The 17,924-nt window shown below is 46.7% G+C and overlaps 6 protein-coding genes and 1 non-coding gene across 7 annotated transcripts; 3 read left to right on the top strand and 4 right to left on the bottom strand.

Annotated features, from left to right (window-relative positions):
* Positions 1–6: 6 nt before the first annotated feature.
* F4813DRAFT_400965 (uncharacterized protein) lies at positions 7–690 on the top strand (the record flags this gene model as incomplete). The annotated part of the gene is made up of 1 exon (XM_049248334.1): positions 7–690. The coding sequence occupies exon 1, from the start codon at positions 175–177 to the stop codon at positions 688–690; it is 516 nt and encodes a 171-aa protein (XP_049094473.1). The 5' UTR covers positions 7–174.
* A 2,049-nt stretch (positions 691–2,739) lies between these two features.
* On the top strand, positions 2,740–4,315 carry F4813DRAFT_377802 (FAD/NAD(P)-binding domain-containing protein). Its single transcript, XM_049245277.1, has one exon. It carries the CDS (start codon positions 3,014–3,016, stop codon positions 4,202–4,204), a length of 1,191 nt encoding a protein of 396 aa, XP_049094472.1. The 5' UTR covers positions 2,740–3,013; the 3' UTR covers positions 4,205–4,315.
* On the bottom strand, positions 4,313–5,658 carry F4813DRAFT_377800 (uncharacterized protein). Its single transcript, XM_049245276.1, has one exon. The coding sequence runs from the start codon at positions 5,305–5,307 to the stop codon at positions 4,555–4,557; it is 753 nt and encodes a 250-aa protein (XP_049094471.1). The 5' UTR covers positions 5,308–5,658; the 3' UTR covers positions 4,313–4,554.
* A 1,141-nt stretch (positions 5,659–6,799) lies between these two features.
* On the bottom strand, positions 6,800–6,888 carry F4813DRAFT_t147. The gene has a single exon. It is a non-coding gene; the product is annotated as a tRNA-Pro (tRNA).
* Positions 6,889–7,544: 656 nt separating this feature from the next.
* F4813DRAFT_377796 (uncharacterized protein) lies at positions 7,545–8,335 on the bottom strand. The gene has a single exon (XM_049245275.1). The coding sequence runs from the start codon at positions 8,210–8,212 to the stop codon at positions 7,757–7,759; it is 456 nt and encodes a 151-aa protein (XP_049094470.1). The 5' UTR covers positions 8,213–8,335; the 3' UTR covers positions 7,545–7,756.
* Positions 8,336–9,164: 829 nt separating this feature from the next.
* On the top strand, positions 9,165–12,615 carry F4813DRAFT_377795 (NADH-ubiquinone oxidoreductase 78 kDa subunit mitochondrial precursor). The gene is made up of 6 exons (XM_049245274.1): positions 9,165–9,502; positions 9,562–9,585; positions 9,646–9,697; positions 9,753–9,767; positions 9,828–11,732; positions 11,787–12,615. Exons 1-6 carry the CDS (start codon positions 9,388–9,390, stop codon positions 11,902–11,904), a joined length of 2,229 nt encoding a protein of 742 aa, XP_049094469.1. The 5' UTR covers positions 9,165–9,387; the 3' UTR covers positions 11,905–12,615.
* A 481-nt stretch (positions 12,616–13,096) lies between these two features.
* F4813DRAFT_400961 (ARM repeat-containing protein) lies at positions 13,097–16,213 on the bottom strand (the record flags this gene model as incomplete). Its single annotated transcript, XM_049248333.1, has 5 exons — positions 13,097–13,959; positions 14,022–14,648; positions 14,706–15,758; positions 15,816–15,899; positions 16,094–16,213. The coding sequence occupies 5 exons, from the start codon at positions 16,211–16,213 to the stop codon at positions 13,432–13,434; spliced, it is 2,412 nt and encodes an 803-aa protein (XP_049094468.1). The 3' UTR covers positions 13,097–13,431.
* Positions 16,214–17,924: the final 1,711 nt, after the last annotated feature.

Here is a 17,924-nt window from a genome sequence, read left to right as displayed (position 1 = left end):
TCCGAACAATCACAACCAGTCGTTAATGCATGAATGCGTGTGTGATTTGAAAAGTCCCCTTCCCTTCAACACGCAGCCTTTTCCCTTTTTTTCCTATTTTAACTACTTAAATAATACACGCTACGTTATTACCCAGCAAAACCCCAAATCTAAGGCATTTCTTACTGGAATACGATGTCGTCAGAACCGCGCGCACTACCCTTTGATTATAGACTACTTCCCCTTGATCGATCGAAAAAGGAAATCAGACTTCTCAAGCTGAAGCTCGAGGGTACCCTTCACAGTTGGCGTCAGACATTTAATAGCGGAATAACCAATAGCGATCTCGAACCCCAGCTTAACGAGAACTTAGACCTCGAACGGCCCGCCGAGTGCGAATTACTGAAAGCCAGCCTAGAAGCATCCCCAGACTTCCACGCCCTTTCATACGTATGGGGTCCTTCGACTAAGTCAATGCGGCTAATTCTTCGAGTAAACAATCATTATCCCGACATACCGCTAGGCACGACGGATTCTTCAGAAACGTTTGAAGTCGAAATCACGGATAATTTACATCTCGGTCTAATCCACTATAGGGGGTCGAAGTCGGATATAGGACACCTGCTCATTTGGGTAGACGCTATCTGTATAAACCAGAAGGACAACAATGAAAAGTCGTGGCAAGGTTCAGATGATGCGAGAAATATGTAAATCAGCGACATCAACTTTGGCCTGGCTTGGACCTGCCCCTAAAGGGCAGCTCTTACAAACCGTGAGGCTCCTTCAAACACTAGCAGAGCTCGCGAATGAAGGTATAAAGCGTTTTGGGTGGGAGTTATGCGCATCATCTTTACAATATTTAGGTATTTCCAGCCCTAGGATGTACATCGATCGGAATCTCGTCGACTGGATAGAGAAATCCATATGCTTCAGAAGTCGTTGGTCAGACTCAAAGGCCCATGGCAATTGCCCTTATGAGTTTTCCGAGGAGACTTTGGTGAGACTAAAAGGATTCCTAGCATTATCATTCTGGAAGAGGGTTTGGATACTACAAGAAGTCACGCTTTCTAAGAACGTCTTATTTCATTACGGTCCCCAACTTATCGAGTTCTTACTGCTTCACGTTGGCCTCAAGCTGGTAGCAAAAGCCATCTATCTTCGCGACAACACCCAATTTATTGGCATCCTTTTGTCAGATCATCACCACTATAATTCAGTTCGAACAAGATCGGAACTATATGATTCCGTCAAGGGGGCCGCACACCTTCCCATCACTGAACCCGAATTTTGCCCCTTGCTTAGCCACCGTTTTATAAAAAATATAAAAAAATAAAAAGAACCGCCGGGAGAGTCCAGAACTCGCTTATCAGATATGCTCCATTGGAACTACTATTGGGGTGGCTTAGAAGCGAACATGGAAAGCGATTACGTTTTTGGTTTACTAGGACTTGTAACTGACCATGGCTCTGTGGAGCTAGTTCCAGATTGTACGAAGCCTTACGAAGAAGTCTACACGGAAGCCACCGTAAAATGGATTCGCGAGGCCGGAATATTACAATGCCATCGTGGAGACCTCATACACCCCTTATACGGCGCGCCTGGGACGTCCAAATGCGGCTAATTTTCATGAAGGGTGTTATCGAGGAATGCGCCAGTGCCTATAGGACTAAAGAGGATCGACACATAGCTTTTGCAAGTACGCTTTCCGGGGGCGGAGAGGATCGTGGTCGTTTGATTAGTCCCGGGGATGTATGGTCTTTCGATCGAATTTTCCGCGGGTATAAAGCTCTCATTGAGCCTTCTTATTTCGCGGTATTGTGCGAAGACCTCTCTTCTCTTTTGAAACAATCCATGTTCTGGCCATCCCCAGCTGTAGGTTCATGTGTTGGCGCTCACTGCCAGTCCTACGACGAGTCTCGGGCATTTCAGCCGACACCAGCTCACAGATTTTGTATAGATGGTCCTGGCTTTTTCTTCATGGATTACTTTTACAATACTTTAGAAGACATCTACAAGGGTGAAAACAAACCATACGAACAGACGATAGAAGATGAAGATGTCGTATTGTTTATAGACTTGGTCCAATCCCGGAATAATGGGCGAAAAATATTGGTTTCTGAGGAAGTATTTCTTGTTCTTGGTCCTCTGCTCACAGAGGCCGGAGATATTGTGACCTTTCTAGATGGCTGCGACACTCCCTTCGTATTACGTCCTAGTTTGGATGGCTCGCCCTGCCTAGTCGGCGAAGCTTATGTATTTGGGATAATAGATCGGGGATATACTGACGGCGTATCGACTCTTGGTATCCGACCTTCATTGAAGTTGAATGCAACCATCGACCGCCGGGGCCGTGATGTTCGACGAGAGTTTTCGATCAAATAAAAGCGGACATTCATTCCATACTCTTTTCATCATCGGGTGCTGGGTTCTTTATAATTACCTTTGTCAACCCCTATTCCCTCGTTCGAAAAATTGAATCTATCTTTCTTTAGTGTTAGTTAGGTCAAGAGGTCTTCTAGTAGTTAAGAAGATACAATAAACTTCAAATTAGTACATTGTGTTGTAAATCAAGTCAGACCAGACCAGACCAATCCAGTTCCATGTCAAGTATCAATCCTCCCGCATCTGATTTGGCGATGTTATGTACCGAAAATGCACCGACACCAACAACAATATTACTAATCAGAAAAGGAGAAGCGGCTATCATTTAATGGGAATATTACGGCTGTACTGAAGTAGGGACAACATTTATTTAGTGCTTATTAAGGTAATGAACCAAAATAGATTCATATATTTCTAGAGTATATACCTTCCTTTTCAAATACGTGAGAAATTAGATAGGAGGGACTGTCGAAGTTGAGCGGCTTTGCTGGAATGAATAGCACGACGCAAAGGTTCGGCAACGTTGGATTACGCACTGGTTCATTGATGTCCTGGTCTAAAGCTGGAGAGGAGGATTCTAAGTCTATATGCGTAATACGGCCTTTGTAACTTCGACTTCTTTCATACCTTTACGCCCTCATCTACCTAAACCATGGGCCAAAATAACACACCAGAGCCGCCGATCCTGATCATCGGCGCCGGTATTGCGGGTCTCGCGCTAGCCCAAGGCTTACGTCTCCGTTCAATTCCATTCCGCCTCTTCGAACGATATCCTCAGTCACGCAGCTCTCAAGGCCATCGCTTTCGCATTTCAAAGGATGGCCAAGCCGCTCTTGACAGCGTTTTATCTCCTGAACTTCAGGACCTACTTCGACGCACCGAGGCCGAGAGGTACCGCTTCGAGCCGCGATACGTAGATGTCAGAAAGCTCGAGTTCGCAAAACAGACGCTAATAGACCCGGTCTCCATGCCCGTGGACAGGACGTGGATTCGTCTATTGCTTGCACTGAACATAAGTGATGCCATAGAGTACGAAAAAGAGTTTGAATCGTACAGGGTTATCGGAGATCAAGTTCAAGTCAGATTTGTGAACGGATCGACGGCGCTCGGACGGCTACTTGTGGGCGCAGATGGCATCAGGAGCCGCGTGCGCGCACAACTCCAGCCCGATCGCAAGCTGCTTGATCTAGAACGCTGGCTCATGTGGGGTAGGACTCCACTGACGGACGATCTCAAGGAAAACGTACCAAAAGATATGCTCAGTTGGTGTATGTACCAGGATCAGGAATCGAACGTCCAGATTATTGTCGATCCTATGGTGTGGTCGAAAAGCGTCCGGCTAGAATCAAACGCAAGGCTACCTGACTTCCCCGGCTACCTCTACTGGGTTGTTTGTACGGCGCCTTTCCAGTATTCCAAGGTTTTACCTAAGGCGGCGGGCGAGAAAAAACAGTTTCTAGACCGAGTAACTGAGACATGGCATCCTGCTCTGAAGCTCTTGCTAAGTTCTGCTAATCATGACCTAACCTCCTGCATACCCGTTCTATCGAGCAAACCAGACATTGGAATAGGATCGGCTGGTCAGACCGGGCTAGTTACGCTTATCGGCGACGCAGCACATCCTATGAGTCCCATGGGTGGATCCGGTGGCGATACTGCTGTTCGAAGTGCAGCGGATCTGGCGTTGACTATTGCTGAAGGAGGAGTAACGAAGAGGAGTATTGCAGACTTCGAAGCAAGAATGGAGGTTAGAGCGAAAGAGAAAATTGAGCATTCTTTCAAAGGTGGACATAAATTTTGGCGGGGAAAAGACTGGGCTGAGTATAACGAAGCCAACGTTTAAGACCCGTCTCTAATATGAATTTAAATGGCGATAGAAGCCTGTACAGACTAGACGAATATTAGACAACTTAAGATGACAGCAAGCATATGACATAAACACAATCGAACGCTCCAGATATACTATTATATTGGTTCTACGATAGCCTATTGGGCCCATGCCTCTAGTAGGCTTGCCAGGTAGGATCTATACGCTTATATATGAAGTAGACAGAGGGTATGAGGATAAACTGCAACTTAAAGCGCGTAACCGGGAACGCAAAACACATCCAGAGAAATAGAATCAATCCTACAGGGTGAGACGCTAAATTTTCATCATCATATTAATTTCTACAGTATGGGTAACCGAGAACTTTATAGGGCCACAGCAGCGCCGATGAGACCGGCAGCCAGGGCAGCCGCAGCAAACATTCCGGTCTCCCTCGGGCTGGCGTTACCAGTAGGTATCGCCGATGCAGCCGAACTGCTTGCCGCAGCTACTGCTGAGGATTCAGAGCCACCAGTAGTGGATGCAGTAGTGGATGCGGTAGTCGTCGCAGAACCGCTAGCACTTGTCGTGGCAGCAGAAAAGCCGGAGGAAGAGGAGGAGGAGGAGGAGGAAGCAGCTGTGCCGCTGGAGGAGTCCGCGGTAGTCGTCGCGGAGACAGCTTTGCAGCCGCCTGCCGAGAACTGGGAGTATACGCCGAGGAGTTCGTCAAGCTGGCTGGTGATAACCTCCGGGGGCGCACCCATGTCGTCGGAGCAGGTAGTAGCCAGAGCGACTAGGTTGGAAGACTGCGAAGATAGATACGAGTACATGTCGAGGCAGTAAGAAGTGTACGCAGAGCCTTGGTCCTTGCCAAGGGCCGAGCCGTATTGGCACAAGCCCGGCAGACCTGACTCAGCCATGCCGCCTTTCACCGTGGCGCTCTCCATCGCGCTCTCTAAAGCCGGAGCTGGGGTGGGAAAAGCGCTGGACCAAGACTGGACGCGAGAAATACATTCCGGCGAGGATTCGGTCTCTTCCGGGTCGGGGTTAGTCAAGGTCTGGCGCGGCATCAGGTTCGGGATTTGAGCGGAGGCGCAAGCGGCAAGAGCCGCGAGGATGATGGCGTTATTAGTATACATGTTGTATGTGTAAATGTCGGTCTTCTCGAAAAAAAGAATGTGTTGTTAGTTGGAAAATGTTTAGTCGACCTTATAAACGAACGGATCGAAGTTAATGAACGAATGAATGAATGAATGAATGACTCGGGTATCTATTGATCGTCGTCTTTTGACTCGCGTGGGTAGATCAAGAAGATCGGCGCATCGCGAAGGGCACAAACTTCCTTTTTATAAGTCAGCATGTAACAAGAACGGCCCCTTAATGCGGCCGTCGACGGTATGCGCTACGATGTATCGGGATATAGCATTGGTAGCATTATTCAGGGGTGCCGGGATTAAAAACATTGTTAGCGTCAGGTTGGAAGAGCTAGCCGAGCCTTTTGGTCTTGGTTGGGAATTCTTATTCAATTAGGTAAATATTTGACAGCTGCCTAGACGGCTTTTAAGCATGAAGGGAATTGATAATGTGATATAATTTGCGATATATTGGTATAAATAAATATTGCACTACACATAATTATCTGTGTATACCTACCTAGGTACCTACCTAACCTACCTACCTTCTTATTCATCCCATTGACCGCCGGACATGGGCCAAATATTATCTCCACTGCTTGAACCTTCAAGAAAGAGTATTTTATGCAATTTGTGTTTATTCTAAGATCTTATCGATTAAATCGTAACAATGGCGAGGGTTTCCTTTTGGTAGCGAGCTTGATATCGTGATTTTTTTAAAACTCATTTGGTTTAGTTGAGTGGATTCAATTTTTGGCCCATGTCCGGCGGTCAATGGGATACCTTCAAATATCATGAGCAGAGTTGATCACTTCCAATAATAAACCTGTTTACCCCAGCTTCTTACTTTTTATACAAGCAGCAACAACGGTCTTCTGCATTGTTCCGAGTGAGCCGGGCCCCAGTCATCTTAAACTCAAGAGATCCACTTGGACTACTACTCATTGGAACGATCAATATTGAAATGAGAGTGCCACTACATATGGCCGGTAAACACTTGCGATATTTATTTTTTTATGTTGGGCAGCCTATGCGAAATTTAGGCTGTGTGGCCTTGTACACATACGTATGCGTGGTTATTAATTACTCGAGAAATATTAGGAGAAATATTAGTTAACTACCTAGGTAAGATATAGTATTAATAAATTGACTTAGGGTAGATGCCCGCTTGATGAGATATATGGAAATCATAGGTACCTAAGGTCCCGCCCAAGGCTTACAAAGATTTATTACGTACCTAGGTACCTACGTTCCGCGGCAAAATGGCAAAATGACAAAAGCCGAAGTTTGTAATTTCCGTAGGGCGACAGGCTTAAGTTAGATAGACTCTTTTAGTTGCAAACGCCGACGCGTTTATATGAAAAATGTTGTTAGCTCGCATAGTTGTCAATCAATAATACACAAAGCTCTACTACATTCAGCCAAACAAAAAGGTCAATCAACACATATATATACAAATGAAGAAGCTGAAATCAAACCGATGTCGACAAAAAGTAAAGGGTTTGGCCGGGGATTGAACCCGGGACCTCTCGCAAACATGAATAGGGTGGACCCTAAGCGAGAATCATACCACTAGACCACCAAACCAGTCCTGTATGTGCCGAGCACAAGACTTTGCCAGATCAATATCTGGGCGGTGAAATTTTGGCTCATTATTAGGCTTTATATCCACTTTCTAGCCAAGCAAGAAAGGTTTGGTGGGGTGAACTTCGATCGTATAAAAGTTCAGGTAACTACCAGAAACACAGATAACTCGAGTCGATTCTTATTTAGGTAGTTGAACTCTTTAAATGGCAAGGCATATATATATTATCATACTTAGATGTATTTAGGTACTGTTTTCTTTTGAATCAGAATTAACTAGTTGAAAGCTTTCAGCCCCAAATCCTCGATGATGTAGGGGGGCAGCATTGAAAGAATGTTTAAGAAATGTCTATTAACACAAGCCGAATCAAAGAACATTTTAGAAAATATCGTATATTCCTACCGTCTAGATATTATCTGTTCCTCTAAGGGTAATAATTACCTAGCTAATACATCGACTTGCTTGCGGGGGAAAATATTATGTTTAAATAGCACTAACACCGAAGATCTCTTGGCCCAACTGTTTTCAAAAGTTGGCTATATTACTGACACAAAAACATATGATAGTTATTCTAGTCTCGTATTACGACTATTATAGGGTCTCAAAATGTCAACTCGTTTTTTGTTGTCTATTCAAGTTGGTCATCAAGTATTCAGCGAGTGAGTATAGCCCTGCGATGCTGCTCGAATCGATTTCTACCGGCGTGCCACAAACCTAAACCTAAGGTAAGACAGGAGCTGATAACAGTGTGTATGATCTGAATCATCACCACTTATGACAAACTGGGTACACTCCGTAATTTCCAATATAGTGGCATTCGGTGAACATACTAGAGTTTTGGTGTGCAGTCGGAGAGAATCCCGGCTAGGATCATACCAGGACCATGCGGGTCTGGGTATTGTATGTATATAATGTATCCCTCGAATCTACATACGGATACTCCCTAGGGTTCCTAATGCTCACAAGTCTACCGCTACGGCAAGCGATTGATCGAGCCTCCTTACAGACATGAGCAACCGAGGGAGGAGATAATCCTTGTTCGAAAAGATACCAGCAGGAATTACCGGCGATATTATGCGAAATTTCGCCAGTAAGGCCAAGTATTCGGCTAGGAATGGCCAAGTCCCATATCATGGCTCGAATTTCTACAGGAAGCCTCTTAAACTGGGAGAATCCAGAAATGCCAATGGGCTCATGTAGTGTCTGAGCATCTGCATGCATCATACGAAGGACATCTCGAAGGTCATGTTGATTGCTCCTGATTCCTGCGAGTTTGTATTTGAGATCTTTAATTCCGGCCCCAAATCCATCCTGGTTGGTATGCATAGTATGAACTTGAGCTTGGAGAAGATTAAGACAGTCAATCACCCTATCCTTGGTTTGTTGGGCTCGACTGGTATGATCGATATTCGATATTCCCTCGAAGGGACTGGATAGTAGTGGTGACTTTCTCCAAGGCATCTTTCAAGTCTAACGATCGCTTTCCGAGCTCATAATCTATATATTCTTCCAAGAGGTCAACTTTGTCCAGTGAATTGTTGTGTAGGGTATCAGCTATACGTGCAAGTTGATAGGTTGCGTTGTTGGTGCTCCTCTTGTAGCATAGTTCAGTTTAGGCATGTTGGTTAGTTGGTTAGTTGATATGTTGGTGATGGCATACTTCTCTAGAAAGTCGATATCAGAAGAGGGGAGAGCTTCGAGAACATGATGGATGGATCTAAGTAAACTATATAGATAGGTACCTAGGATAGTGAGTACATGTAGGTATGAACAAGAAGTCACGCATTGGTGCCTAGAATTGACATAGGCCATCTTAGCAGATAAAGATTATTAATTGGTAGGTTAGATAGATACTATTTCTTCTAGTCTCGCTTTGAAAATGGTAGAAAACCCAGGATCTAACGTGCAAATGTGACGACCGGCGGTAAGAGGCAACAATCTTCGAGATTTAGCACCTCTCAAGTGCTTCCATAATCGGCGTACAATATTGCTCTAGAACACAAGATAGAGGAAGACTCGACTACAGCAAGTAACCTGGAAGACCAGGAACTTGCTCAAGCTCACCTACAATAAAGTGTGCATATGTACAATTTTAATGAAGAAGAGAAAGGAAAAGTTTCCAATCGCTTGCAGAAATTTTGAATTAAATGGAAGCGATAACGAAACTGGGGTCTAGCGTTACTTACGTAACCAAGTTTGTTAGGTACGTAGGTAGATACATAGATACATTAGGTAGATACGTAATGTGTATTTCTTTATTTCTTTGTGCCTCGGAATTCAGGCTTCAAGTTTTCTTAGCTACGGCCAATCAAGAAGAATGCGAAATAATCGCAATGAGCATTAGCGCCACTTCGAAGAAGCGTCCAATAATTCCCGACCAGCAATTCTCAAGAGACGTCAACGTCGTTTTGAAGGATAACTTTCTTCCAATTGACCACCACGCACCACCTCGTCCTATTCCTCTCCTCTCCTCCGTCCCTTGATTCCGTCGAGACGACACGATGCTCCGACAATCTCTAGCTCGTTCGGCTTGGCGGACTGGCAGCCATGTCGCTAAATCCTCCAGAGCTTTTTCAGCGACGCCTCGGCGGCCGGCAGAGGTGGAGCTTACCGTTGGTGAGCATATATCTTATATACGATCGAAGCGCTTAAGATAGTTGCTGACGCTGTTACAGATGGAAAGAAGGTGTCTATCGAAGGTATAAATCTATAATTTACAATCCCGAGGTTGTTATGCCTCTTACTAATTAAGCCCGCAGCCGGATCAGCTTTAATTCAGGCCTGCGAGAAGGCTGGCGTTACTGTCCCTAGGTCAGTCTACGAGATGTCCGAATAATACAAAAACCTTGCCGCTAATTATTTACAGATATTGTTACCACGAGTACGATCTACCCTATCGACCCTCCCCACCACGACCCGTGTTGCTAACAGCATAAATTAGGAAGTTAATGATCGCTGGAAACTGTCGTATGTGTTTAGTCGAAGTCGAACGTGCGCCGAAGCCCGTTGCCTCTTGCGCCTGGCCAGTACAACCAGGGATGGTGGTAAAGACGAACTCGCCTCTCACACACAAAGCCCGTGAGGGTGTGATGGAATTCCTCCTAGCGAATCACCCGTTAGACTGCCCTATCTGCGATCAGGGTGGTGAATGTGATCTCCAGGACCAATCCATGCGATACGGAGCCGACAGGGGCCGGTTTCACGAGATCGGTGGCAAGCGAGCGGTGGAAGATAAGAATATAGGACCCCTAATCAAGACCTCGATGAACCGATGTATCCACTGTACGAGATGTATTCGATTTGCGAACGATATAGCTGGTGCCCCTGAAATGGGCTCCTTCGGACGAGGAAACGACATCCAGATTGGCACATACTTGGAAAAGAACCTCGATTCTGAGATGTCGGGTAACGTCATCGACCTTTGCCCCGTCGGCGCTCTCACATCTAAGCCCTATGCCTTCCGAGCCCGCCCCTGGGAATTAAAGAAGACCGAATCAGTCGATGTGCTCGATGCCTTAGGATCTGCTATCCGTGTAGACTCGCGAGGCCTTGAGGTTATGCGAATTCTCCCTCGGCTTAACGATGATATCAATGAGGAATGGATCAACGACAAGACCCGATTCGCGTGTGATGGTCTAAAGACACAGCGTCTGACTATGCCGCTGGTACGACGAGAGGGTAAATTTGAGCCCGCATCTTGGGAACAAGCCTTGACAGAGATTGCGGCGGCATACCGACAACTTGCACCGAAGGGCAATGAGTTCAAGGCGATCGCTGGTGAGCTCACTGAGGTTGAGTCGTTGGTTGCCATGAAGGACCTGGCCAATAAGCTCGGATCTGAGAACCTCGCCCTCGATATGCCCTCGGGAAGCCAACCCCTTGCCCACGGCATTGACGTCCGATCCAACTACCTCTTCAACTCCAAGATCTCTACTGTCGAAGACGCCGACTATTTACTACTTGTCGGCACCAACCCGAGACACGAAGCTGCCGGCTTGAACGCCCGTATCCGAAAGCATTGGCTAAGGTCGGATCTGGAGATTGGCGTCGTAGGTGAGCCGTGGGAGTCAACTTTCGAGTTTGAACACCTCGGTACCGATCTTGCGGCCTTGAAGAAAGCTCTGTCCGGTCCTTTCGGCAATAAACTTCAGTCTGCTAAGAAGCCAATGATTATTGTCGGTTCTGGTGTGACAGACCACCCTGATGCCAAGGCTTTCTACGAGCTTATTGGCTCTTTCGTCGAGAAGAACGCCGCAAACTTCCTAACCGAGGAGCACAACGGATTCAATATTCTACAAAGGGCAGCTTCAAGAGCAGGTGCTTTTGAGGTCGGCTTCACAACACCCTCCCCTGAAGTCGCCGAAACGAAACCCAAGTTCATCTGGCTGCTGGGTGCCGACGAATTTGCCGATTCTGATATTCCCAAAGACGCTTTTGTCGTCTACCAAGGCCACCACGGTGATCGTGGCGCCTCGATCGCCGACATCGTTCTACCCGGCGCTGCCTATACCGAAAAGGCTGGTACGTATGTCAACACTGAGGGTCGTGCACAGATGACTCGTGCCGCCACCTCATTACCCGGCGCCGCCCGAACAGACTGGAAGATCATCCGAGCAACTAGCGAGTTTCTCGGAGTGCCTCTACCATACGATGATGTTGCCCAACTACGGGACAGGTTATTCGAGATTAGCCCGGCGCTCGCTTCATACGACATCGTCGAGCCCACATCCGTGAAGCATCTAAGCAAGGTGCAATTAGTAGACCAGAACAAGGGCGCCAAATCTACCAATAAACCCCTAAAGAAGGTTATCCAAGACTTCTACTTCACAGACGTTATCTCAAGAAGGTCAGCACGCTTTCCAACCCCATCCTCTAATATAAGCGCTAACAAGCAATGCAGCTCCCCGACGATGGCACGATGTTCAGTTGCCAAGGCAACGGGCAATCCCGACAACAACCTGATGGCCCCCGGCATGACGGAGGACAAGCCGATGGGCCAGGTCGCCTACGGTGCGTGAGAGGGTGTGTACACTACCCGAATTTAACGAGATTAATAGAAACGTGAACCTGGAAAAGGGGGAAGGGCAGGTTTTCGAGTCTATCGCTGCCCCTGCTACTTATCCGCGCTGGGAATTGGTCTTCCTTGATTGTTTTCTTTGTCACTGGGCGCATCCATCGGCATCACAATGTACATACTATTAGTACAGGTTCACGGAGTAGAAGAGAGTACATAAAGCGCCCAGAATACCCACGCTTCTGTGTTCAATGTGCAGATCTATCATCATCATCATCTAAAACCCCTTAGCACATAAGGGTTGAGCGGGTTGAGAAGCTCGACGTCGAGTTTGACTTTCCTATTCTTGGTTTATCAAGCTCATTTATCAAAAAGGGTTTGATGCCGCCGCGGTTCCCGCCATTTAGCGGTATTAAGATTTGGATATCGAGTATATAGAGAAAGGACAAAGTAGCTCGACGCAATCCCCTAGTTATATACATTGGCAACATGTTGGAGTACCTACCTAGGATATATTAAAGTCGCACATAGCTGAGCTCTATACCACTATGTAAGTCAACTGGGTATGATATAACTCAATCGATGGGGGGGTTTTTTTATAGGAATAATACTCCGAAGCTAGGAATTAGTTAGTTGAGAAGGTTTGTATTAGAATTACAGTTGGCAGGTAACATAGAAATCATGCCAGAACATCACCAGATATCATATCCCATCCATTTTACATCAGACTTGCACAGGAATAAACTCGTAAAGACATCGAATTTGATAAGAATCGAGCGAACGATTATAAATAAGTAAACTCTTCGTAATACAAGGAGCATATGTAAGACTTTGTTGATAGCACAAAAACAGAACTAACATTGTTGATTTTCGTCCCCGTCCGATTAAACCTCCGCCGCCTACCGGTTGAGTCCGTCTTTAAAAGCCTTACAAAACCTGAATACTCGATTCCCAACACAGAGTATCTATCCTCTGCAGAATGTCCACCTTAGCTGAGATCAGGAATAACAATCCATGCAACTATATTAGAAGGTAAGGTGAGACACTATGTGGTTCTTTTGATCGGTAGAAGGTTTATCCTCCATCCAATTTAAGGGGGTAAGTGAGGGACCGAGTTGGAATAAGAAAATAAGGGACGAATGGAGTGGATGCTTTGATTTCATATCGCAAAATCCATAACCATGATGTGTCCAAGACACCCAAGCGGGGCAGTAGCCTGCTGGGTGTAGGATGTCGTAGACGTATGATTCCGTAAATTTTCTGCTTGAGATGATGCTTTCTGTGAGACTTGCCATATGCGAATCGATTCGTCCGAGAACCGAATTAAAATCAATTAATAGCCTCGGATTTGTCCGAAAGCAAGACATAGGAAAAGAAAGAGAATAGTGGACGCAAAAGCAACCGTCCAAGTCGAGACTGGGACGAAGATGCGACATCGAAGAACACTGTTTGAGGCGAAAGATACGAGACCGTTCATTGATTGAATAAAACGCAGATCCGTTATGAAACCAATCGAGCAAGCACCATGCCATTATTGGTAAGCACGGCCATTGTATCGAGGACCGGTGGGCATGCGTCCTAAGCCAGTACTAACACCAGGTCCCGGTCGAGTGGCCACAGCCGGGTTAGTGCAGAGCATTCCGACACGAGATCCAAATTTGGATCCACGGAGAGACACCATATGCTTTCTAATATGGGCGGCAACGATCTCGCGGTGTTGAGGGGAAGCATGAGTCAATATCCACTGAATGAGGTAGTTGCCATACTGGTCGCTAGCAATATCAATCAAAGGGATTCGGGGACGGTCCACGCGACCTTCGCAGACTCGGTCAAGGTATCGTGCCAGGAACTCAGCTCCGCCGATCTTTAGGCACTTCTCAACTACCTTGGAAGCGTACTGGTCCATACTGTACTCTGCTGCGTAGCGGATGACGTGGTCGATTGCTCTGCTTCGGTCAGCTGGCGCGCCATGCTCACAGATGTGCTGGATGCACCAGTTTCCAAACTGGCCATGAGCGACGATGTCGATGTTGGCAAGGACTTCCTCAATACAAGGACGCTAGAGTCTTATTAGCATCGCAATTAAAAGTTATACATACTTCTATTATCTATTAGACGTACCTTGTCCTCTTCGAGGCAATTCTCGAAGATATTCTGAACGACCAGGCTTCCCGTCTCTCCAAGAGCAACCTCATGCCACATGCCATGGAGCGCATCGTTCACGTACTTCATGATTTGAGGTGGGGACTCGGTCCATCTCAACTCGAAGAGCTTCTGCCAGACATGGCATGCATATCGATGGATAACAGTCTCCGGGATGCGCCGTAATAATTCGTGGACCATAATGGCTTTGTAATCTTCCGGGACGGAATCAAACGCCTTCTGGACTACATGGCAGCCGAACGGGTCCATTGAGAGGTTGAGTGTGCATCCTCTAATGGCCTCTGCAATCTTGACCACCTGCTCCGGGGTTCCATGCTCGAAGCATCGTTGTACCAAGAAGTTGCCAAAGCGATTAACCATCAGTGGATAAGCCTGGGCAACAATTGCTTCTACTATTTCATACTTCTGGTCCGGGGTTCCGACCTTGAGTTTCTGCTGCAAGAAAATCGACGCTTGCTGATCATTGTTGCAGACAATCTTATCAACGATGTACTTCCAATTGCAGTTGACATTGCGATCAAGTAGGCGGCGGTAATTTAGAGGTTCCGTGGTGGGTAAATAGGTCTGGCCTTCAGATGCTCCGGGCTGTGACACAGTCTACATCAGTAATAGGACGAAATGAAAGAGTGAATAGATACTTACCTCCGACTTCCAAGGCGCACTACCTGCAACTGACGTGAACTCGCTCGCCAGAGGCGAAAGCGGTGTACCGACAGCGGTAGGCTGATAAGTAGAGTAAATTCCCGAACCAGTCGGAGCCGGGGTCGGTCCAGGCATGCCATGATCAGATCCGTACTGACCACTACCATAGTTGTAACCACTTCCGAATCCTGACTGTGCACCAAAAGCGGGCATTCCAAGGCGATTATCAATTCGGTTGTTCCGTCGATTGCCAGCGGGTCGAATCGTCATGTCATAATCCGGCGTCAGGCGATCTCCACGATAGCCACCAGAAGCCGCGGGCTCATAGGTCAGGCTATGATCCATGTACCCCTGACTAGCACCACGACCACTCCATTGGCTGCTCTGGTGTAAATCAGGTCCTGGGAAACCGCCCTGGAAAGAGCTTTGAGCACTCTTGCTTGGCCCCCAGATGTTACGAGAGCGGTTGAAGCCCGTAGCTGATAAGGCGTCACTGGTATCCGACCGAGAGTCATCAAAAGTAGACCAGGAATGACCACCTTCCCTGCCAATTGCCTGCTGAGTGCCAACACCAAGGGTTGTAGGACCCGGGACTCGCGATGGGTTAGGGGGAACCTGGAATCCAGAAGGGAAATCTGCATCCAGCGGAGAGCCACCTATGACGTGCTCTAGTCCGGGTCGGGTGTGACGGCTCTGAGCAAGCTCGTGGTCAAGTCGAGTGATTTTGTTCCGAGCCTGGGCAAGTTGCAGCTTTAAGCGAAGGACCTCCTCGTCACTGGGACTTCCGTCATTCAAAGCCGCACTAGCCGGCCGAGTGGTCGGGCCTGCGCTGCCGAAGTTCTCGTTCGCTGGTGTAATTGGTACCGAGTTGCTCGAGGGCACGTGGTCCAGGGCAGGAGGGTACATACAGTTCCCTTCAGAGGTCTTCAAAGCATCTCCCTGTTTGTGGAGTGCAGTCTGCTGTTGGGAGAGTTTCTCCAGTAGGTGGTCCATGGGGTTTGGGTCAGGAGAGCTGGAAGGACCTGATGAGGAGTCGTGACTAAGCTTCATCTTCTATTATAGTTAGTAAATAGGATACAGACGAAGGTGGCCATTAGGGTGAACACTAACCTTAGGATAGCTCTGGTTGGCTAAGGAAGAGGTCGAGAGAGCAGAAACCGACTTCTTCTGAGACATAGAGACATCCGGTTCCTGCTGTAGACAACCATTAGTTTTATCTACGTCATCCGAACAATATCGAGCTAGAGATAACAAGAATCCATCCGATAAACAGTATATAAGATGGATAGGGCCAATAGATCAATGCAATTTACAAAGGGAAAGATATGTTTGACCAAATCACAACAATCACTCACATATCGGAGGAGACGCGTAAGGACATCACTTACATTGGCAGCAGAGGTATCCTCTTTGCCAACCTTGATGTTTTCCTCCTTCAAAGGCTTGTTGGAAGCGGGGGTGCGACGAGGGTTCGGAGACCCAGTCGAAAGACCGGGAACAGCAGACATAGCTTCTGTCCTAGTCAGTACAGAAGCAAAGAGCGTCGCCGGTAGGAAGAGAATCTGTTTTAAATTGAACCACTAAGTGCCCAAAATAGAAGTTGACAAATGGCATAGATGCCTCAATTGCAACAAAAAGATTAGATGGTATAGTGAGAGTAGAGTGGAAGAAGAGTAGTGGATGGGGTTTGGGAGTTAGATGAGTAGGGTGGTGGAAGAAGTTGAAGGTGGGAGGGGTGGATAAATTCTCGCTGGAAGGGAGAAGAAGTTGCGTTAATATGCAACTGATGGGTAGGGTATGATAGAAGTAGGTGACGACCTTGACGTATCGAAAGCATGGCAGGAGCGAGGTAGCTAAGACTGCCTAGGTACCTATGGTGGACGTGTAAAAACAAGCACATGTATGATGAGGAAGTTGCTCTCCTTGAGGAAACAGCGATGTGACTTACTAAGGTACACTACATATATGTAGTTGACAAAAGAGGCAGTACCGATGCTGAACCCTTTACAAAGTGACGCGATTGCAGTGCAGAACGGTTAAGAGTGGCCAAATATCTAAATAATTTGGTATCTGCGAAACAGTTGCCAGGTGTGACCGTAGATGTACTCATATGTGTGAAGACGTGACAGACACAAAACTTGTGACAACCGCTAATATAGGGGTTGGAGGGATAGTGTAGTGCGCAACGTATGAATTCAATGCTGAGGATTGAAAAGGGGAAGGGGAGATATTTCTAGCCGGCTTGAGTCTGGATAGAACGGTACCTATAATCACGTCTTTCCTAAACAAAACGGAAGTTGCGCCTCGTTGCGTTGCTAAGAGACAATTAGTCCCAACTGCCTGTCTGTCTGGCTCCCCGCTTCCCCTGTGTGCTGAGTGACGAATCTTAACATGGAAGCAACGCCCTTATTCCTCCCCTTCACATGATGTAGGTACATACATGTATGTACCATTGGAAGGTATACATTAATACTCTGTACAATGTTTGAGTGTACATATTTGGAAATGCCGCTTTAATGCTTTCTCAATAGGTAGTATCTCCACCATCCTAGCCGTATCCATAGGTACAATGGCGATTACATATTCGAATTCGGCTCTGTGGGATAATCCTACATGTATCTGCCAGGCCAAGGTAACTACCAACACCTATGAGCACAAGGGTGTGGTGAAAGCTTCTAAGGATAGATAACCGCTTATCAGGCTCATATATACAGTACTCGCACCAGACCTTTGCTTTTTGCACACAGGCGTACGTCTGTATAAGTATATAGCTTTCCTAGTAGCATTTATAACGATTAGGCACCGAGCGAGTAGGCATTGTCGTGTATCCAGTCCACCTATTTCCCCTAGTATTTAGATTTTGAAATCATGCTAGATGGTGCTAACTTGAGGTCATGCACAGGAATACTAAACGACGGGTAGATATTAGCACCTAACGCGCTCAGCCGTCCATAAGGGTAGCCGTAGAGTGCCACCCCTTTAAGTCCAGTGAACAAACCTCAAGCGCCCAAGTTGACGGCTTACTATCGTGAATCCACGCTCAAAGGCCAATCGAAAGCCACGACATTATAGAAACAATATCAAGAAATTAGGAGGTATAAGGGTATAGTTAGTTTCTCTATATTCCGAATATTTGGTCTCGTAGTGATAAACTGATGATTTACATCCATAAACGCCGTTACTTTTGTATATATATGTACAAGGGTAGAGAAGACGAAT

Source organism: Daldinia decipiens, assembly GCF_022478715.1.
Source record: "Daldinia decipiens strain CBS 113046 unplaced genomic scaffold F4813scaffold_67, whole genome shotgun sequence".
Classification (NCBI taxonomy): domain Eukaryota; kingdom Fungi; phylum Ascomycota; class Sordariomycetes; order Xylariales; family Hypoxylaceae; genus Daldinia; species Daldinia decipiens.
The sequence above is the reverse complement of the archived record's forward strand: the minus strand, read 5'-3'. Positions and strand labels throughout refer to the sequence as shown.